The sequence below is a fragment of the Peromyscus californicus genome, unplaced genomic scaffold, assembly GCF_007827085.1.
Source record: "Peromyscus californicus insignis strain IS unplaced genomic scaffold, ASM782708v3 Scaffold_10__1_contigs__length_136768540, whole genome shotgun sequence".
Lineage (NCBI taxonomy): Eukaryota > Metazoa > Chordata > Mammalia > Rodentia > Cricetidae > Peromyscus > Peromyscus californicus.
This window is the reverse complement of record NW_026294391.1, coordinates 59,000,772-59,021,978: the sequence shown is the minus strand read 5'-3', so window position 1 is coordinate 59,021,978 and position 21,207 is coordinate 59,000,772. Positions and strand designations below refer to the sequence as shown.

The window sequence follows — 21,207 nt, the reverse complement described above, 5'->3', positions numbered from 1 at the left end:
CTGGACCCTCCTGTATCAATCAACAATATAGAAAATGATCTACAGATATGCCTACAGACAAGTCTGGTGGAGGCACTTTCTCAGTGGAGATTTCCTCTTCCAAGGTGACTCTAATTTCTGTCAAGTTGACAAAAACTGATCAGCACATTTAAAGTCTTGCCAACTTGACACACAAACACACCACTATTAAACAATAGCCATTCATTACTTGTTTATCCCTCAAATCTCATGCTAATATCACAATATAAAACACAATATAACTTTAAAAGCCTACAGTCTTTAAAAACTCAAACACTTTAAAAGTTCAAGTTATCATTTAAAAAAAACTGTAGTCTTTTAACTGTGGGTTCATGTAAAACAAAAAACATATATATATTTTCTTACTCCAAAAGTGAAGAACCAGGGAAGAAGAACAATCACATTAAAGAAAGTCAAAGTCCAAAATCCTGTAACTCTATGTCTGACATCTGGAACTCACTCATGGTCTTCTGGACTTTAAAGGGCTTGGGTAGTCCTACTTCTCCAGCTCTACCATCTGCAGGGACAGCTGTGACTGACTGCCTTTGGTGGTTGTCCTATGGTCCTGGAATCTCCAATATCCCAGGGTATTCACAACAACTGAAACTAAACGTTAACCAGTGGCCATCTACAGTGGTCTTAGCTGTTGTTCATGGTGACTGTTTTGTTCCTTCAAAACCAGTACCACATGGGGAGACTCTAATGCTGTGGGATGTTCTGTATGGCAAAGGTGTTGCTCTGATTGGTTAATAAATAAAACACTGATTGGCCAGTAGCCAGGCAGGAAGTATAGGCGGGACTAACAGAGAGGAGAACTGAGGGAACAGGAAGGCTGAGGCGGAGAGACCTGCCAGCCACCACCATGACAAGGGAGATGTAAAGTACTGGTAGGCCATGAGCCACATGGCAAAGTATAGATTAATAGAAATGAGTTAATTTAAGATAAAAGAAGTAGATAACAAGAAGCCTGCCACGGCCATACAGTTTATAAGTAATATAAGCGTCTGAGTGATTATTCTATACGTGGGTTGTGGGACTGCGGGGGCTTGGTAGGACCTGGAGAGAAGCTCTCCAGCTACACTCTAACATATTTTCAGGCTTGACTTTCAGTTTAAGATGCAGCTTTGGGCCCCCTCTGGACCACGGTTCTGTGTGCTAACCCCGGGGAAACACTTCTCAGATGACTCCACACCAGTGATGCTTGTCTCTTATTAATCACAAGATTTTTCAGCCCTACCTAACAAGCATCACACATAAACAAGTGTGACAGTAAAACAAAGGTTTCATTTCAATGGTGCTGGACTCTTGTTAATCACAGCTGATTTTTCAGCCACAGCCGGGAATGAGAAACCACAGCTTCTTAATTCAAATATATCACATGAATGGACCATGAATAGAATTTTTGAGGAACTATCAAACTTCCATCTGACATTTGACAAACTATGCTTCTTTCATCTAATTTGTCTCAAATTATCTCCCAAGCTTCCAAAGAAGAGCCAGTTAAGCTGAGTACTCAAATGGCTTTTACATCCCAAAGCCTCAAGTTCTCCACCTTCCTCCCACAAGAGTCTATGCCAAAAGCAATATGGTCAGGTCCATTGCAGAAACAACTCCACTCTTCTGGTACCAATTTCTGTTCTTATTTACTTTATGTTGTTGTGATAAACACCACAACCAAAAGAAACTTGAGAAAGAAAGGGTTTGTTTAGTTTACAGGTTGTAATCTATCATCAAGGGTTATAATCTACATCAACCCAGGACAGGAATCAGGAGGCAGGAATGGAATTAAAGACTGTGAAAGAATCCTTCTTACTGGTTTGCATCCCCTGGCTTTCTCTGCTTGCTTTCTTATATAGCCCAGTCCCACCTGCCCAGGCACAATATAACCAACAGTGGTCTGGGCTATTCTACATCAATCATCTATGAAGAAAATGTCCTACAGGCATTCCCACAGACCAGTCTGATGGAGAGAAATCCTCAATTGTAGTTCTTTTGCAGGTGACTCTAGCTTGTTTCAAGCTGACAAAAATTAATCAACACAAGCCACAACCACTTTCAGCAGAGTTTCCATAATCAAATACACAGATGGAATGTATTTAGGGGCAACTGTTTGGGTGCCACTAACACCTGATCTTGGGGGACAAAGATGGCAGCTCTGAGGCTAACAGATCAGCATGAGGAATCAGCATACAGTGGAGTAATCTCCTGTCAGCAATATCACGCAGTAGATTCTAAGAAGGGGTGTCTCAAACACAAAGCTTAGGAAAAGAGAGGGCAGTAGGCTTAGATGCGTGTTAAGCTGGGAGACCTAGCTTACCATCAGAGATCAGGTGGCTCACTTAGTATCTATGGTCTTGCAAACCTCTCTTTGGTCCCAGACCCTCCTGCTGTGCCTTAGAAGCAGTTGGGGTTCACCAAGACTACACACAAAACTAATACAATGTGATAACATTTCTCTTATTCCCTTCCCAGTTCTCTAACAACAGAATGAAAGTCATAGATTGAGCTTGCAGCCGTGAATGCTTCACCATCAACAATGCAGACTCAAGGCAGACAACTGTCCAGTTGAGGGTGCACTTACTGCCAGTTTAGCATCTCCTTTTCTTTTTTCAGAACCATTTTCCTTCCCATCTGTGGGAACCTAATGAAGGTTCATAGTTTCAAGTTATGACAATTTAAAACTCAGCAAAAAACATAGATGGATAGCAGAAAAATGGCAGAGGAAGGAGCTCCAAAGGCAGAGAAGAAACAACCAAAATGTCAGTCAACTGTTTTGGAGCATCAGAAACTAATTAAAAGCTCACAGAGAAAAAAGAGGGTATTAAACTGATGGTGACAGGTAGACAACAGACCAGATATCTAAGATAGCTACAGAACCAGAGGTGAGAGCACAAACCTTGACCCTAAATGATTGCAGCTGCTTGTGATGCCTGATGGTGTCCAGAGAACTGGATTGTAGGGTTGAGCTCCATTCCACCTAAGGACAAAGACATTATTATTAGTCACTAGTGCCTGGGACATGAATTGCAGCTGATGATGAAGAGAAATCAAATGAAACTTTTCTGGAGGATGATGACACAGAATGTAGAAGAGTGAGGAGAGCTGCAAAAGTCCCAAGCTTTCTCAGAGGACTGACCCATAAACTCTAAAGAATGGGTAAGAGTGTGAAGCAGTGCTGTACAGGAGATTTTTTGCAAGCTCTGAAAGGTTTTCTTTGGTTCCATGGGCATAAGGAAATCAGTGTTTCTGGTCTGAAGCATAACTCAGTGGTAGAGTGCCGAGGTGATTTGAGTGAGAAGGGCCTATAGGTGTGGGGGGCCATCCCACCCCCACTTTTTCCCGAGATACTCTTGAGCAGGAACAGCAGGAAATATTAGATAGAAAGATATCTGGAGAGAGAGAAAGAGAGAGAGAGAGAGAGAGAGAGAGAGAGAGAGAGAGAGAGAGAGAGAGAGAGAGAGAGAGAGAGAGAACAAGAACCTTGGGAGGGCCTGGATCCTAATCCATCGGGCCCTGACTGTCTCTGCCAAAGGGCTTTTAAAGGAATGCCAAGGGGTGGAAAAAAAGACCTCCCCCCAGCACAGCCAAGTGCAGGCCAACTCAGACACCTGGTGACCATGCACATGGTCAAGCCATCCCCTAATGCAGCCCTGCTGTTAAAGCAAGCTCAGATCTAACTAGGAAACCTTTGTGGGCTTCCACATATAGATTCCCAGTTGGTAGAACTGTTTAGGAATGTGTGATGGTTTGGTTGTCAACTTGACTACATCTGGAATTAACTAAATCCAAATGGCTGGACACACCTGTGAGGGAGTTTTTTCTTAATTAAATCAATTGAAGAGGGAAGAGCCACTTCTAATCTGGATCTTTGAGAAGGGAAGATGCACCTCTAATCTGGACCACACTTTCTGCTGGTAGACTACATAAAGGACATGGAGGAAGGAAGCTTGCTCTTTGCCTGCTTGTTTTCACCCTCACTAGCAAGTCCATTCCTTCACTGGTGTTAGAGCCTACTTCTTTGGGATTCTGGCATATACTGAAGACTAGTTGAGACATCCAGCCTCACGGACTGAACAACTACTGGATTCCTGGACCTTCTGTTGGTAGACAGCCATTGTTGGAGTAGCTGGACCACAGCCTGTAAGCCATTCTAATAAATCCCCCCCCCCTCTCCTCTCTCTCTCTCTCTCTCTCTCTCTCTATATATATATATATATATATATATATATATATATGTGTGTGTGTGTGTGTGTGTGTGTGTGTGTGTATTCTGTAAACTCTGTTCCTTCAGAGAGAACCCTAACCAACACAGAAGGATTAGGAGGTGTGTCTTGTTGGAGAAGGTGTGTCACTGAGGATTAGCTTTGAGGTTTCAAAAGCCCATACCAGGCCCAGTCTTCTCTCTGCCATATACTTGTGGATCAGATGTAAGCTCTCAGCTACTGCTCCACACCATGCCTACCTGCCTCCTGCTATGCACCCCATCATGGTTGTCATTGACTCGCTCCGAAACTGTAAGGAACCTCCCAATTAAATGTTTTCTTTTATAAGTTACCTTGGTCATACTGTCTCATCACAGCAATAAAATAGTAACTAAGGCAAGTGCTAACCTAGCATAGGTGAGGCCCTGGATTTAAAAAATCCCAAATACCACACACACATACACATACAAACACACACACACACACACACACACACACACACACACACACACACACACCAATCTGAATTATCATTACCTGACCACAAAGTTAACAGAACATAGTTTCATAATTAATAAAGAAGGCTCCCAGTACTTCCCTCCACTTTCTTCTATTGCTCTTCCTATGAAATGAATGAAATGCATTTCTATATTCAGATTATCCAGTGTCACCACTGTGGACAGTTAAACTGAATCAAAGCCACTATCATGTGCCTCAATTGGAAAAGACAGACAGACCCATGGGTAGAAAATTGTATTGCTTAGAATTAAAACTCAAGGTCATATGCTAATGGTATTTGAAGTTGGGGCTAATCCCTCCCCCTCTCAGCACTCCGCTCCATTACCCCTTTTCATACACCTCCCATTTCATCTACCTCTGGCAGCCAGCCTTGGAAGATGCTATGGGTTTACCAAAAGGATAGCCAATTTTGGCTAGCTAACCCCAGGAAGAGCTCTAGGTTCCTAGCTGGCTCTCCAGTTTGGAACCACACACTTCATCAGACTTGCCACTACATGACAGAAACAAATTGGCTCAGAGGCAAGGTGGTGGTAAAGGAAAGACATCATTAGTGTAAGATAGCGCTGCTGGAGAAAGCAACCATAGACACCTTGATTCAGGATAGTTTATGACATGGATAATCACAGACCAGTGAGGGATTCTGGGAAAAATGACATGATTTTCTAAGCACAAGATGTTTTTCAATTCAGCAAATTTCAAGAACAAATATCATTACTTCCTAAGTTTATTCTTCTGACTGACGTGGTTGCATAAGTGCAGTTTGTGCCATATTACAAAATTAATAGGTGAAGGCAGTGGATCTCAACCTTCCTAGTACTGAGACCCTTTAATATAGTTCCTCATGTTGTGGTGACCCCCCACAACCATAAAATTATTTTCGTTGCTACTTTATGAATGCAATTTTGCTACCATTATGAATCAAAGGTAAGTATCTGTGTTTTCTGATGGTTTTAGGTGATCCCTGTGAAAGGGTCCTGTAACTCCCAGAGTGGATGAGACCAACAGGTTGAGAAGCACTGCACTACAAGGATGGCTGCTCTGAGCTCTGCTTGCTAATCATCAAATTGGTAGTAATAAAAGTTATTGTGGATATAGAGGGTCAGGTGAGGCTAAATGAACAGTTAAGTAGAAGACCAGTTAGCAAAACTCATTTTCCAAACCACATTGAAAAATAGCACAGCATTCTACTGAAGACTTGAATACACACCGACCATACAATTCAAACAATCTATGCATAAGTGTCTTCCAAGGCCAAGTTAAAGCATACATCAAGAAATCTTGAGGATGGATGTGCATAAAACCTTGATTTAAAGATTTAAAGCAGCCACAGATTAGAAACTTCCAAATGTCCATCAGAGGCTGAGCACATGAACAAGCAGGAAAACACTAGACAGCAAAGAAAGCAGACAGAGCCTTGGCTAAGGCAGCAAAATAAGAGAATCTCAAAAGGAACTGCTATTAGGATTGAAAGAAGCCAGATGCTTCAGAAGGTCCATACCGTGGGATGTGTGTCTCTGTGAGGATTTGACAATCAGCATTTGTGCACAATTCCAGAAAATACAAAGAAGCCCTCATTTTCCCGAAAGCGTATCTGTGTTTGCCTAGAGACAGGGAAAAGAGTGTCAGGGTGAGGGAGAGGGAAGCATTGCTAAGGGCTTGAGAACATGTTCTTAGCTACAGTGAACATTCTAGGTGTCACTTGTCGAACCTACCCAGTGGCATATTTTGTTGTGTATCAGAAATATCTCAATACAGCCTCAAAAAGTCAAGGGAAGAAAAACCACCTAGAAACTCATTAAACAGTGGGGAAACAGGAAGTCGCTGGACTTGTCTGCCATTGCTGTCTCTGAAAAAAAGGAAGAGGGACTGAGGGCTGCAACACCATCAGAAGAAACTATGTTAGAAACGGTACAAACAGGAGGCAAGATGAGAAAACCACAGCTCAGGGAAGTGAATGAACTCCAAGAAAAAACCATATGAAAGGCTCACAAAGAGGAAAGCGGCTTCCAAATGAGAAATACAGACAGGCTACTACTAAAGGTGTGTGTGTGGGGTCTTGATTACTTTTCTACTTCAGTGAGAAAACACCATGACCAAGGCACTTATGCAAGAGTTTACAAGAGTTTGCTTGCAGGCAAGCATGGTGTTGGAGCAGGAGCTGGGAGCTGGGATCTTGATCCATAAGCAAGAGGCATGGAAAGGGCCAACTGGGGATTTGTATGGGCAGGAAAAGCAGTAAACACTACAGCTCCCTGGGTTCTCCATAACACAGAATATCTGGGTTCTGGGGGGGCTGGTAATCATTAACTGCCTGTGCAGCTGTGGCCTTTGTAGTGACAGCATGGGTTCCTACAGAGCAGAAGAACATGGTCTCCACCACCAGCAGTGAAACAAGAATGCCTTGTGTTGAATCATATCCCAGATTCTGCACTCAGGCCAGTGCTTGAATAACAACACGGAACCAAAATGTTGTCAAAGGTAAAGCAGAGATGGTATGAACACCAGTTCCATAGGCGCTTGGTTACAGGCTGAATATTTAATGATATTAGTCTGCCTGCCTTTTGAGGACTTGCATGCATAGGAGACAGATACAGAAAGTGTATTTGGTGATTGCTGCATTGAGTCTAAATTAAACTCACCTTTCAGAAGATCCCGGGACAAAAAAAAGAATAAGATACACACTCCCAAGAGAGTCCTATCATTCTGTACCTCCTATCATTCTGCCTTCTGGACGGTAGAGGTAGAGAGGAGGTGAAAGGCTCTGGACTGACTGAGGTCTCACCACACTGTGGGAGAGTCGAGGATCTGTCTGTTAGGCAGAACCGATCCTGAAATGAACAACAACTTACAGTACTCACATTTTGGTAGGCCATGAACTGTCACTTCATAGTCTTAGACATCGGGGATATTGTTGCAAGGAGGACATGGCAGCAGCAAAAGGCACCCAGTACATTTGTACCGCAGCAAAGCATTACCTTTTGTGAAGTGTGTCCAGATGTGTCCCAGTGAGATTCTGAAAGAGAAGACAGAAAACATTCCTGACCCATACATATTCTTTTGAGCAGCTGGGTGGCTCACACCTGTTGGGTGCTTTGCTTGAGGACAAAAGCACCAGGCTTTCATAGGCTCATTTGCAAAAGCCTGGGACACCCTGGCGGGGGTGGGAAATCAGCGGATCCTAAAGTTGCTCTGGTTGGGAAAAGGTCCACAGAGGGGGTTAGCTAAGTGAGTTCAGGCCAGAGAAACAGGCAGTGGCCTGGAGTGAAATGTGGCCTTAACCAAGGACTGAAGCCAGGAGGTCAGACTCTCTCTGTGCTGACACTTTGATCCTGGTCAGAGAGAAAGTTCCAGGCATCCCGGGTTGCCAGAAAGAAAAGTCACTGGCTTTGAAAACCAGATGAACAAGACATCCTCAGGACAGAGGGAGATGAGATTAATCAACAGTCTATTGTATTGGGCATTGAATGCATGCCAGGCATTGGTGAAAAACGTTGGCCGTACATGACCACTTTTCATGCTCATAAATATCCCTTTGTACAGCCCAGGACTGCAAAGGTAAGGAAAAGAAAAGAACATACAGTAACATGTCCAAGGTAAGCACCTCTCCTAAGCCATGGCCTTTGCTGCATCTTAGGTACACTGTGGCCCGTGGTTATGACACACAGGTCCAGGGACACCTGGAAGCATGTGATGGAAGGTGAATTGGTTCCCCGAGAAAAAAGAATACGGGGGAAGCTGGGACAAAACCCTCAGTCCTGATCACTTTTCGCTGTTGGTTTCAAAGCAGGGTTTGGGCAAAGGGACCGTCCTGAAGGAAACTGCCAGGATCCTTCTGGAGAGTTTCCAAAATTCCAACTTCAGGAAGGAACTCAAGTACACACTGGTTACGTCTTAGCCTCTAAGATCCTGCCGCCAAGTCAGCTTTGTTCCCAGGTCCATCTTCTCCATGCCCTCAGGTAGCAGGTGGTCAGCAGTGCATTAGAGCTGCCAGAACGCCATGCTTCTTCATATCTTCTGCCCACCCTGAGGCTGAGTGTCATCCTTTTGTGAGCCCTGGCTGCTCAGGCAGGACCAACACCAAAGAGTCAAAGGGGTTTCCAACCTCATGAAGGGGGTAGAGCGGGGAAGACAGAGAGAAAATAAGAGAGGAGGGTGAGAAAGAGGAAGAGAATTAGGATGATTAGATAGTGATAGACCAAGATCTTACTTCTCACTATAGACTCACCCAGAAGAGACCCAGGGTCCACTCTATGAAACAAGGCACAGGGAATTGAATCCAGTTCCTCTGGAACATCAGTCAGTGCTCTTAACCACTGAGCCACCCCCAGACTCAGAAAGACAAACACAGTATGTACTCACTCATAAGTGGATACTAGATACATAAAGCAAAGGACAATCAGACTACAACCCACAGCTCCGGGGAAGCTAGGAAACAAGGAGGACCCTAAGAGGAACTTAAGAATCACTTTGGGAAGGAGAAGGGGAAACAGAGGAGATCTCCATGAGTAAACTGGGGATGGGGGGGGACAATAGAGGAGAGGCGATGGGGGATGAGAACATGAGGGAACAGGATAGTCAAGCTGGGGGAGGGATGGAGTGGAAGAGCAATGGAAGAGATACCTTGAGAGAGGGAGACATTATGGGGCAATGCAGCAACCTGGTGCTAGGGAAATTCCCAGGAATCCACAAGGATGACCCCACATTAGACTACTAGCAATAGTGGTGAGGGTCCGAGAACTGGCCTACCCCACTAATCAGATTGGTGAATACCCTAACTGTCATCATAGAGCCTTCATCCAGTAACTGATGGAAGCAGATGCAGAGATCCACAACCAAGCACCAGGCTGAATTCCAGGAGTACAGCTGAGGAGAGGGAAGAGGGATTTTATGAGCAAGGTGCATCAAGATCATGATGGGGAAACCTACAGAGACAACTGAACCAAGCTCATAGGAACTCATGAACTTTAGACAGACAGCTGTGGAACCTGCATGGGACTGGACCAGACCCTCTGCATATGGGAGACAGTTGTGTAGCTGGGTCTGTTTGAGGGGTCCCTGGCAGTGATGATCAGGTACATGATCTGGCTTTCTGGATCCCATTACCTATGATCAGACACCTTGCTAAGCCTTGATGGCAGGGGAAAGAGGCTTGGTCCTGCCTCAACTGAACGTACCAGACTTAGCTGTCCCTCCCCTCATGGGAAAACCCTATAGGAGAACTTACCCTTTTGGAGGAGGGAAGGAGGGATGGACCAGGGTGGGCTAGGTGGGGCGGGGAGCATGAGGAGGGATGAGACAGGGATCTGTGGTTGGTATGTAAAATGAGTAAAATAAATAAAATAAATACAGCACAGGAGAATGAATTGCAAAGAGTCACAAAGGGGGTAGTAATTTGATTGTTTATCTATTGTCTTTTGTCATCTCACAGGACCAAAACATCTGGACTGAAAAACAAAGTGTTTTTGTGTTGTAGATCTTTTCTGAATGACAGGTGCCTGAGCATGTGTTCTGAGACCTGTTGTAACAATCGAACTTTAAAAAGTGGTCTACTATTTCAAGACGGTGGGAGCCCTCAGAAAGAGCAGGGCTCACAGCCGAGAGCAGTGTCATGGGATTCTCCCAGAGCTCAATTGGCCAGGGTATTGAGAGGACAGAAGGGGGTCTTTTGGCAAGGGCTCATCTTATTTCAGCCTTGCCAAGAAGTTTGCACTGAGTCAACGTGCAACAGGCAGCCATTCTGACCATTTAAGGCCAGGCCAAGGATGTAATAAGTCACCTTTACAGATGAATCTGGCCACCGAGTCCAGCTGGGAATTTGGAGGAAAGGAGTGACCTGTTAGAAGACCATGGTGGGAATGCAGGGAACACAACGGCATTACAGTTTAAAGGTTCCCCGGCATTTGAGAGTCGGTGGCCCCAGAAACCGCCTAGACACGGCATGGTGTCTCCAGGTACATATGGAGAGGGAGGATACGGCGATGCTTCTCCAACACTGTTTCATCTTCATCCTGGATCAATGCTCACTATCCATTATCCTTTGGAGAAGCCTGATGGGGGAGTCACAAAGAAGAGGAAGGCACAGTGTTGTGGACTGACCCATCACTCACAAATACTGTCTGGCACTTCTGAGGTTTGCTCAGTGACTCCCTTTAAGGCACTAGTGCATGCTGTCTCTTTTACTGTAAAATTCCTTGGGAATCCATGCATTAGCCCACAGACTCTGCTTCAGTCTGGAACAACATACTGCAGTCTCATGGGGGACAGACGGTCAGGTGGCAGGCCCATAGCAAATTGGCTCCCTGCTCATCTTTATGCCCTCCACATCAGCAAAACTGCCCACACACAGCCGTCAGGGAGAAATGAGTCAGTGTGACTCTGGGCACTGCCTAGACTTCAGATCTTCCTGCTTCCCCACACCACTGTGAACAAGAGCAGACCTTGATGGGGAGAGCTGCTCACCCCTGTACCCTCCTCCCTAGTTCCTTCCTTCTTCCCCCTGTTACACTAAGTTCCAGGCTCCATGGATGGCAGGCTCCATGCAGGTCCCACTAGCACCGGAGGCATCTGCCATAGTGACCTGGTGCATTACAGCTCTGTCTGCTAGACAGGTTTTCCATGCAAGACTGGCAGCTCATTATCTTCAGAGAAGCCTTCCCTGGGCTCCATGGTGCTCCTCTGCAGCCTCCTGGACCCTAGAGGAGTGTGCCAACAATCATCTTCTTCTCGGCCCCGAGAGTTTTGCCACTTCCTTCATCACATTTCATGTTTTCTGGCAAGTCTATCGTCACGTTCTCGGTGGAAAATAATTTCGCTGAGTACAGGGACAGCCTGGTTGGGGAGGGCTGGCCAACGTGGCTCTCCAGGAATACTTGTGAATCATGAAATGAGGGGCACCAGTGGCACCTCCTCCCATTTGAAAGGCTCATCTTCCCTCCAGGGACATTGCACGGGACTCTTTGTCTTTACCCCTGTTACAGTGCTTAGTATTCTGAACACTTCTGGTTACAGGTGGGATGAACACTCAAGAAGTGTAGAAATGGATGTGGGACTTTATGGAAAGTGCAGAGAAAGGACTTGGACAGCTGTGGTCCTAGAAACTGTCCCGGTCTCCTTACTGTGGTTGGGGATCTTAAGTAGTCACTGTACGGGTCCCCTTACTGTGGTTGGGGATCTTAAGTAGTCACTGTCCCGGTCTCCTTACTGTGGTTGGGGATCTTAAGTAGTCACTGTACGGGTCCCCTTACTGTGGTTGGGGATCTTAAGTAGTCACTGTACGGGTCCCCTTACTGTGGTTGGGGATCTTAAGTAGTCACTGTACGGGTCCCCTTACTGTGGTTGGGGATCTTAAGGACTGTCTCTGAGACAGATTTGCAGACTCTGGTGATATTCCTCTGCAGCCATTTCTCCAGCCATGGCACTGACATGTGTGGGTCAGTGATCTACAAAGGCAGAGTAGGAGCTTGTGGAACCTGGCCCTGTGGTTGTCCTCCAATTGATGTTCCTTCTCATAGGTCTCCTGCTCCCATGAAGAGAAGATCCTCTCCCGTGGCCACATCACACTGTCTTATCATCAAGCCCCACCCAGCAATCATGGCTTTACCCATGCTGCCCATCTTGGATAGACACCTGAACAGGTGAGGCAAGGCTCATCTGTCCCTTCTGCCCGCCAGCATCCCATCCCAGACCACTAGGGATGGCCAAGCCCTAGGTTCCTGCCCCTTGCCTCTGCTGGTACAAGCTCTGCTAGGTGCAGACAGCTGGCCTTTTCCAGAGGGCAAGGATCCTATCTGGGTCCCAGCTTCTCAGAGAGAGATGGAAAGTCCTGCCTCCTGGCCCACAGGGACTGTGTCCCGTTCTCAAGTTCCTGTTGTCCTATCCTGTGTGGGTTCTGCCATTAGAGAAAGCCACACAGAAAGCCTTGTATAAACCAGACAGACTGGGGTGCTGTGACAGGTCCAGGTGATGGCATGTAATATTCCATGGCCACCATAGTCTGATCACACAGACCTGATGGGATGCTAAGTACAAATGGCTAATTAATACTTGAAACAGTGCTCCACTTCCTCAGCCAGAGGGAAATCACATACAAAACCTGCTGTAGCCCATCTAACCCAAGTCAGAACGGCCACTGTGAAATAAACAAAGGACAGGTCGTAATGAGGATACAGGGAAAGAGGAACAGAGTGTGAACTTGGGGAACCATGATGGGAATGAGTATGGCGGCGATTCCTCACAAAACAGCAACAGAACTACTCTATGACCCAGCTCTGCTACCCTTGGTCACAGACACGAAAGACTCTAACTCTACACACCACAGAGATATTTGTGCATCAGACTCAGACAAACACCATTTTTCTGCAACCGTGAATCCAAGATACAAAATTGTGGATGGGGTGGGGCGATGACACCTGTATGAAGAAATCAAGATGAAACCCATTACTTTTCGTTTGCCATTACATTCCAATAAAATAAAAAAGTTTAAAAACAGAACAACTCTGTCTTCTGGGGGGCAATTCTGCTACGTAGAGGGGCATCTGGAGTGACTGTAGTGGAGTCTAGAAGTCTTGAGGAAAGGCCCCATGGTTTGGGCATTTTAATTTCTGTAACCTATCCGATGCCATTGGTTTCTGGTAAGCATGGGAGCCCTGTTTCTGAAATGGCAGTGCAGACAGAGGGAAAGTTTGTTCAAACTCGTTTGGAACTAGTTCCGTCTGACAGTTTTCTTATGTTCTACCACAGATTTGGGGGGGGGGCACCCACACCTGTATGCACACTGATGTTCAAATCACTGTCTGCCATTTTGATGACACCACCCTTTCCTTGCACATGCTGAGTTGTGAGCAAGCCCATCCATATGTGTCATAGATACCTTCCATCCTATGGCCCTGCAGACTTAGGTCACTGGTCGGAGCACCAGTGACCATGGGGGTGATTCCTTTGCTGGATCTCTTCCCTCCTGCCTAGGGATGGAGCACTTCTACCTCCCTTTCACAACCCACTTGGCATTCCCTCTTCAACACAGCTTCCCTTGATTCCTACCAGAACTCTGAACATCTGGTCCTCCTTTCTGGACCCGGGACTCCAGTCCGTTTGGGTCTACACCCTGCAGGTTGCCAGCTTGCCTGGCCCCTCAGCAGTTAGCTCTGTGTGCCCGCATTGCCCTTCCCACACCAGTAACATGCCAGCATGCCCCTTTCCACACTCCCAGCCCCGGTGCCAGAAGGTCTGGCTGGTGAGTGGGGACTCTGCCTCTCACCCTCAAGAGAGATTTCAGGCCCTGTTCTCATTTGCCTTCTGGGCAGGGATGGGCACTTCTTGGTCCCAGACAGGGACCTCAGCACCTAAAGGGCATATGCTGAGAGTGAACAAGCACCTGCCTCTGGACCAGGCCCTTCTCAGCTCCTGCCTCCCCACGCCCCCGCAACCACCCCCTCCCAGTTTGACTTTCTTTAACTTACCATTGAGGGATGCTGCCCTAGAGACAAGGTGCTCTTGATTTTCACCTGCCACGTGGCAGTGGGAGTTGAGGCTCTGCAGAACCCCAGGTTCACAGTAGTCCAGGGGCTGGGGCACAATCACGGAGAGGCTGGGGGTGGAGTAGGGTACAGTTTCCAGTCCAGGCTCTCTGCTCCCCAGGAGAAGCTGGAAGGCAGCTCATATTCCTCTGTCTTCTAGATGTCTGTATCCCCAGGGACTGGCACAGGCTCCATGTAGAGTATTTGTGGCAGGGCGTTATGAATGAGCATGCATTCTTTATTCTCTCCTTTGGAAATGTTGCAGAGTGGGGTGGGGGGTGGGAAGGGGGAGCCTACTCAGAAAATGGCTCAGCAGGCTGCGTGGGGAGCTGGGAAGACTCATGCTTTCCTGGGTGCCAGTGGTGGTGGTGACGTTAACGAGGGAGTGTGTGTGTGTGTGTGTGTGTGTGTGTGTGTGTGTGTGTGTTGTGTGAGAGAAACAGAGATAGACAGCGCATGCTCTCATGTCTCTGTGAGCCTGTGAGAGAGACATGACAGAGAGACACACAGAGAAATACACACACACCACACACACGAGAGAGAGAATGCTCTTGCTCCTGTGTGTGTGTGTTTGTGAGAGAGACAGAGACAGAGAGACACACAGAGAAATATACGCACCCACAAATACACACAGACACTAGAGAGAGAATGCTCCTCTCTCTCTCTCTCTCTCTCTCTCTCTCTCTCTCTCTCTCTCTCTCTCTCTCTCTCTCTCTCTCTCTCTCTGTGTTTGTGTGTATGTGCCTGTGTTTGTGCCTGTGTGTGTGTGTGTTTGTGTGTATGTGCCTGTGTCTGTGCCTGTGTGTGTGTGCCTTTTTCCCAGGGTTGGAGACCCCCCCCCCAGGGATGTTGGAATACTGCCTCTAGGCTCCATCAGCCAGGGCTAGCCTAGCTTCAAGGCCACCCCACCCACTTGATTCATGACAACCTTCCCTTAGGGGGCTGGGGACAGAAAACGAGCCACCGCTCCCCCCCTACCGCCCCCCCCCCCCCGTGCCCCACACCAGCAGAAGACATGGAACCCGAATTCCTTCGGTCCAGAGCGCAGTCCTGTCCCCGGCATCCTCTTCCCAAGCGCGTGGGCGCCTCAGAGGCTGCGCCCTGGGCCCCCCACCCCAACTTCTCCCCGCCCCCGCGCCCCCGCCCCCGCAGCCCCGCAGCCCCGCAGCCCCGCAGCAGCCACAGGGGGAACCAAAGAGACAGAAGCCTTCCCAGCTGCCCGGACCACAGACGCCAACACCCCCCGCCCCCCGCCCCCCGCCGCCCTCCCGCCCGCGCCCCGCACGCCAGCCAGCCAGCCAGCCCACGAGCGAGCGGCGGCGGCGGCGGCGGCGGCGGCGGTGGCGGCGGCGGCTGCAGGCTGCTGCGGAGACTGGGCTCTGCGCGCTACCGGCCGGCCGGCGCTCGCCACCCCGGGGCACTCGGTCCCGCCTGCTCGGCCAGCCCGGGCTCCCTGTCCGCAGCTCCCGCGCGAGCCCCCGGCCCGGGTTCCGGCGCCCACCGGCTCTCGCCGCCTCCCCGCCCCCTCAGTTCGCGGGAAGGGAGGTCGCGGCAGCGGCCCGGCGGCAGCGGTGACCGTGGCGACCGTGGCGACCGCGGCGACAGTGGCGGCGGAGGTCGCTGCAGCGGCGGCTGCGGCGGCGGAGGCTGCGGCGGCGACCGTGGCGGAGGCGGTGGCGGAGGCCTCCGTGGCGGAGGCGGAAGCGGAGGTGGAGGCTGAGGTGGAGGCCGAGGCCTCGGCGGCCGCGGCGGAGGCCAGCCTGGGGGAGGCGGCGGCCCTGGCCGGGGAGAAGGCGGAGGCGGTGGCAGCCACCGAGGCCAGCCTGGCGGAGGCCAGCCTCGAGGAGGCCAGGGGGGCCGCTGCGGAGGCTGCTGCGTCGCCTTCCTACGGGAGGGTGGACATGGATGAGGAGCTGGCGGCGGCCTTGGCTGCAGAAGAGGAAGAGGCGGCGGCGGCGGCGGCGGCGGCGGCGGCCGGGGGCTCCGATGGAAACCCAGACTTTCCCACGGCCTCGCTCTACGTGGGCGACCTGCACCCCGACGTGACCGAGTCCATGCTGTACGAGAAGTTCAGCCCCGCCGGGCCCATCGTGTCCATCCGCATTTGCAGGGACAAGATCACCCGGCGCTCCCTGGGCTACGCATATGTCAACTACCAGCAACAGCTGGACGCCAAGCGGGCCCTGGAGACCATGAACTTTGACGTTATCAATGGCAGGCCGGTGCGCATCATGTGGTCCCAGAGGAACCCGTCGCTCCGCAAGAGCGGGGTGGGCAACGTCTTCATCAAGAACCTGGGCAAGACCATCGACAACAAGACGCTGTACAACATCTTCTCGGCCTTTGGCAACATCCTGTCCTGCAAGGTGGCCTGTGACGAGAAGGGGCCCAAGGGCTACGGGTTCGTGCACTTCCAGAAGCAGGAGTCGGCCGAGCGGGCCATAGATGCGCTGAATGGAATGTTCCTGAACTACCGCAAGATTTTCGTGGGGAGATTCAAGTCCCACAAGGAGAGAGAGGCCGAAAGGGAAGAAGCCTGGGCCAGCCCGTCCACCAGTGCTGACTTCAGGGGTTTCGATGATGACTCCGATGATGAGGCCACCTTTCGATGAAGACATCCCAGGCCCCAGCCAGTAGAGCCAAATCTTGGCTCCCACCCCGTTTACAGCCCCCCCACCCCACCCCAACCCACCAGCAGTGTATTGTATTGGGAGTGCAGGTTTCTCTCTCCCTCTCCCTCCTTCTTCACCCCTCCCCCCTCCCTCCCTCCCCCCTCCCTCCCCTCCCCCTTTCCTCTTTCCTTCCCTCCCCCTCCTGCCCTCTCTCCCTCCCCTTTCCTCCTCTTCCCCCCTCCCCTGCCAGCGCCAGCTAGCTGCCCCATCCCCTCTCTGCTCTCTGCCCCCTCCCGCTTCTGTCCTCTCCCTCTCCTTCCTTCTCTTTCTCCCCACCTCCAGAAAGCTCCCCTGCCCCAATAATCCCACTAATCTGTGCCATTTGAGAGGTTAAAGGCTGCCTCTTCTCCCTGTGATCGGTCTGATTCTTAAAAGCGTTCTCTCTTTGTTTACTGCACAGGTGATGCAATTTCGTGGTAGAAATATCTGGAAGGAGAAGGAAGTCTGATGTGGGAGAAAGAACCAAGAGTGCAATTGCTTCCCATCATCCTAATACTCAGAGAGAAAACCTCTTTTACCTTCTTTGGTGTGCTGTTTTTCCAGGCTCTCTGCTACCCCTTTCTCCCCCTCTCACCCCAGACCCACCTTCCCTCTTAACATATTCTTGTAGAGTGGTTCATGTATGTGGTGTTTCCTAACCTGCTTTTTTCAGCGACTAAAACCAAACAGAAATCCACGCGTTGAACTTCTTTCCATGCTATTCAACAGGCTTATGGAACGTCATCTTCAGTGCCTGCAGAGTGCTCCTGTGTATCCATGGACCTTAACATTTCTGTAATCATTCCCGCATTGTTGGACATTCAGGTGGTGCCTAGTTCTTTCCCTGTGTTTAAAACCAACACTGCGTGCCCTGATGAGTGAATCCTTCCTTGTCGAGCCAAATCTAGGCTAGCATCCTGGATGGTCTCTCCTTAACTGTGGACTTGCAGCATCCACATATAGACGTTTCAAAGACTTTCCGTGTGTGTTGCCAAAAGGCTCCCTTTCATAAGCATTGTACCAGTTTGTATTTGTGCCAGCCAGCCAGTGCAGCTAGTAAAAGAAAAAAAAAAACAACCACCGAGTATGCCCATCTCCCTTGCGCAGTCTCATGGTCCACTGTAACTCGTGTGTGTGTGTGTGTGTGTGTGTGTGTGTGTGTGTGTGTGTGTGTGTGTGCACGCGCGCGCGCGCAAGCGCAGCGTCATGAGCTGCAAATGGTATTTCACTGTCGTTATTTCACTGGAATTGAAAGCTGTTAATCACCCCTTTTCTGCATTCCTGCTTCCTTTCCTTTTCCCTCTTGCCAGAAAAATAAATCAGCTATGTTGCAGGAAAAAAAAATCTCTAAGTAGATGATTTAACCTAAGAAATTGAATGCTATCAGCAATCAATCCTAATGACTCCCTTGCCTTCTTGACTTGTACTCATTTGTATGTGCTCAGTGTTTTTCAAGAACTATCTGAGAAATTTTTCCTTGTTGCTTCAGTATTGTTCTTATGCATTGTCATATATGTATATTATAATGTACATTTTGTTTTATATCTGCTTTTCATGTGTGTGTATGTGTGTATATGCACACAGATTGCTGAGCTTTATTTCCTGTCATTAAAGATACTTTTAAAATACTTTTTTTGGCTGTTGGTACTTAATTTGTGTCTTGGATAATGTGATTAATATGAATGTAGAGGTCGATAGATTCATAAATGTGCATACATATTCATGTTTATATCCATCTGTTTTGTGTTTATGTATATTTTAACTCTATACATTCTTGTACATCAACCTTGGGTACATTCAAGATTATTTCCTCAGCAAATGCCTAGAAGAAGTTTCAAGTATTGAAAGTATATGTTACTTCCCTGTGCAAGAAAAGTACATTGTTTAATGGCTCTACTTAATGATGGTAAGTTTTCTTCCTTAGGCTGATCCGGGCTTGAGTGTCTCAGATCTACAATTAGAATCATCTCTACATTTGTGTATTTGGCTTTTCTTTTAAAAGGTTGAAACTCCTTGTGGTTGTCTGTATTTTTGGCATTTGTTTCATATTAATTATACATAATTATAATTAGAAATAAATATTGAAATCTTTTCAATATAAAAAGGGACAATAAATACCCTATATTTCTGAATACCACTAACTTGAAACAGAACATTTAATAGATCTCTGACAATTTATTTATAGTATAATATGCATTATTTCAATGAAGGACATTTTCACCATAACAGTTCTTTAAGAACCATCCTGGCCGGGCGGTGGTGGCGCACGCCTTTAATCCCAGCACTGGGGAGGCAGAGGCAGGCGGATCTCTGTGAGTTCAAGGCCAGCCTGGTCTACAGAGCGAGATCCAGCAAAGGCGCAAAGCTACACAGAGAAACCCTGTCTCGGAAAAACAACCACAACAACAACAAAAACATCCTGTTGTAAATCACTCAATATACTCATGCAATTAAGTTAAAAGTTTCATCACGGTGATAAGCAGTCATATCTACAACCAACTCATCTGAGGGCATGTTTAAAATATTTTTCTGTACAAGATCAAGTCCATGAACACCTCTTTTTTCTCCCTTTCAACTTCATTTCAGACTGAGTGATAGAGACTTGTCAGCTATTTTGCACTCCCTACGTTGTATTTCTTAGAACTTTACACCTCTAGTCATGCTGGAGACTATACATATCACTTCTCACCTCAGTTCCTTCAATTGTTCGATGTGCTTTTCTAAAGTAAATGCCTCATAATACGCTTTTCTTCATAACATTTCATTTAAAATATGAAGCTCTAGCGCAGTGTTCTCAACGTGTGGGTCATGATCCCCTTGGCACACCTCTGTCTCCCCAAAATATTTACAGTACAATTTATACCAGTACCAAAATTACACTTAATGAAGTAGCAACAAAATAATTTTCTGGTTGGGGTCACCACACCAGGAGGAACTGTTTTAAAGGGTCACAGCATCAGGACGGTTGAGAAGCATTGCTCTAACACAGTAAAGGTGGAAGGAAAACGTCATTTTAGTTTCTCTACAGACTTTTTCTATATCTCTATAAGAATTTCCAAACAAACGTAACCATAACTGTATAGAAGTCAGAGTTTTTAGGTGTTTCCTTATTTGGGCTATTAAAATAGATCTCCATGTTTATTGTTCTGTTAGTTTCACAACTATGGTTAATTGTTTTGTGTTGTATTTCCCTTCCTCCCTTATCACAGGGAAAATCATCTAACAGTTGTTTTCCTCTTGCTGGCTGTGGAGTAACACTTAAAAATCAAGATAATTATCAGGAATGTTGATTAGAAAGAAGAAAAAAGACTATGTTTAATAAACCTTTTGAAATGTTTCTGCAAACTCTGTAATGCCAATGCAACTAAGTCTGCTCAGTAGGAATGAGTAATTTATGCCCTCTAATACTTCTAAGTAGACCCTCCTTGTAGGTCAAGACAACTTAGACAGTTCAGCATAGAAATAAAAGAATTTTTTTGTTTTAAGCTTTTTTTGGTAGGCTATAGATAGCTGTTATTCTTCATAGAAATTATATATTAAAATCATATCTGTTGTATCATTTATTAAGTCCATCCTGTAAGAGGTTCAGAAATAACCTCTCATTCACAAAGATGTATAACTATTAGTATGACACAAAAGATCCATGTTAATCCAGGTCTGGTGGTGCACAACTGTAATCTAAGCACCCAGGAGCCTACGGCAGGAGAATACTGAGTTTATGGTCAGCTTGTTAGCTAGATAGTGTCTTAAGAAAAAAAAAAAAAACTAAAGACATGTTCTCTACCAGTATGGATATTGACTTAACTTTGATTTACTCCATATAAAACCCATTTCATATGTCTGTAGGGGGCCTGCCCTCACCTTCCCCCCACCCCCCGCCCCGGGTACACTTGAGGAGTGAGGGATAAGAGATTTAGATAGATGGATAGAGAGGAGAGAGACAATTAGAAACACCGGACTGCCTTGGGAGGGTCTGGATCCTTATCCACCAGCCCCTTCTGTCTCTTCTAAAGGGCTTTTTAAAGGAATGCCAAGGGATGGAGCAAAAGACCTTCCCCTAGCACAGCCAAGTGCAGACTCTTCCAAACACCTAATAATCATGAATGTGGTCAATCCATCCCCTTATGCAGCCTTGCTGGGTAAAGCAAGCTCAGATCTCACTGGGAAACCTCTGTGGGCTCCCACACATATCTACCAGCAAAATAATCTGAATGTACTGAGAGTGAGATCAGTTTGTTGATTTTTACAGAGTAGCAGTTAATATTTATTGTGTTAAATTTCTTAACTGTAGCTCTTTATGAT

At 47.4% G+C, this 21,207-nt stretch overlaps 1 protein-coding gene and 1 long non-coding RNA gene across 8 annotated transcripts in view; one reads left to right on the top strand and one right to left on the bottom strand.

Moving 5' to 3' along the window:
* The window catches only part of LOC128107896 (uncharacterized), a 35,983-nt gene extending 20,773 nt beyond the window's left edge, over positions 1–15,210 (bottom strand). For 2 of the 7 annotated variants that reach the window (XR_008217242.1, XR_008217241.1), the window contains exons 1-3: positions 14,198–15,210; positions 6,238–13,147; positions 2,915–2,995 (exon numbers count right to left, since the gene is read on the bottom strand). This is a non-coding gene — a long non-coding RNA (uncharacterized LOC128107896). The remainder of the gene's footprint in view (positions 1–2,914; positions 2,996–6,237; positions 13,148–14,197) is intronic. The other 5 variants (XR_008217249.1, XR_008217248.1, XR_008217245.1 and 2 more) reach the window with 4 other exon arrangements.
* Positions 15,211–15,584: 374 nt separating this feature from the next.
* Positions 15,585–17,011, top strand: Pabpc1l2b (poly(A) binding protein cytoplasmic 1 like 2B). The gene has a single exon (XM_052734221.1). The coding sequence runs from the start codon at positions 16,156–16,158 to the stop codon at positions 16,864–16,866; it is 711 nt and encodes a 236-aa protein (XP_052590181.1). The 5' UTR covers positions 15,585–16,155; the 3' UTR covers positions 16,867–17,011.
* The last annotated feature ends 4,196 nt before the right edge of the window (positions 17,012–21,207 follow it).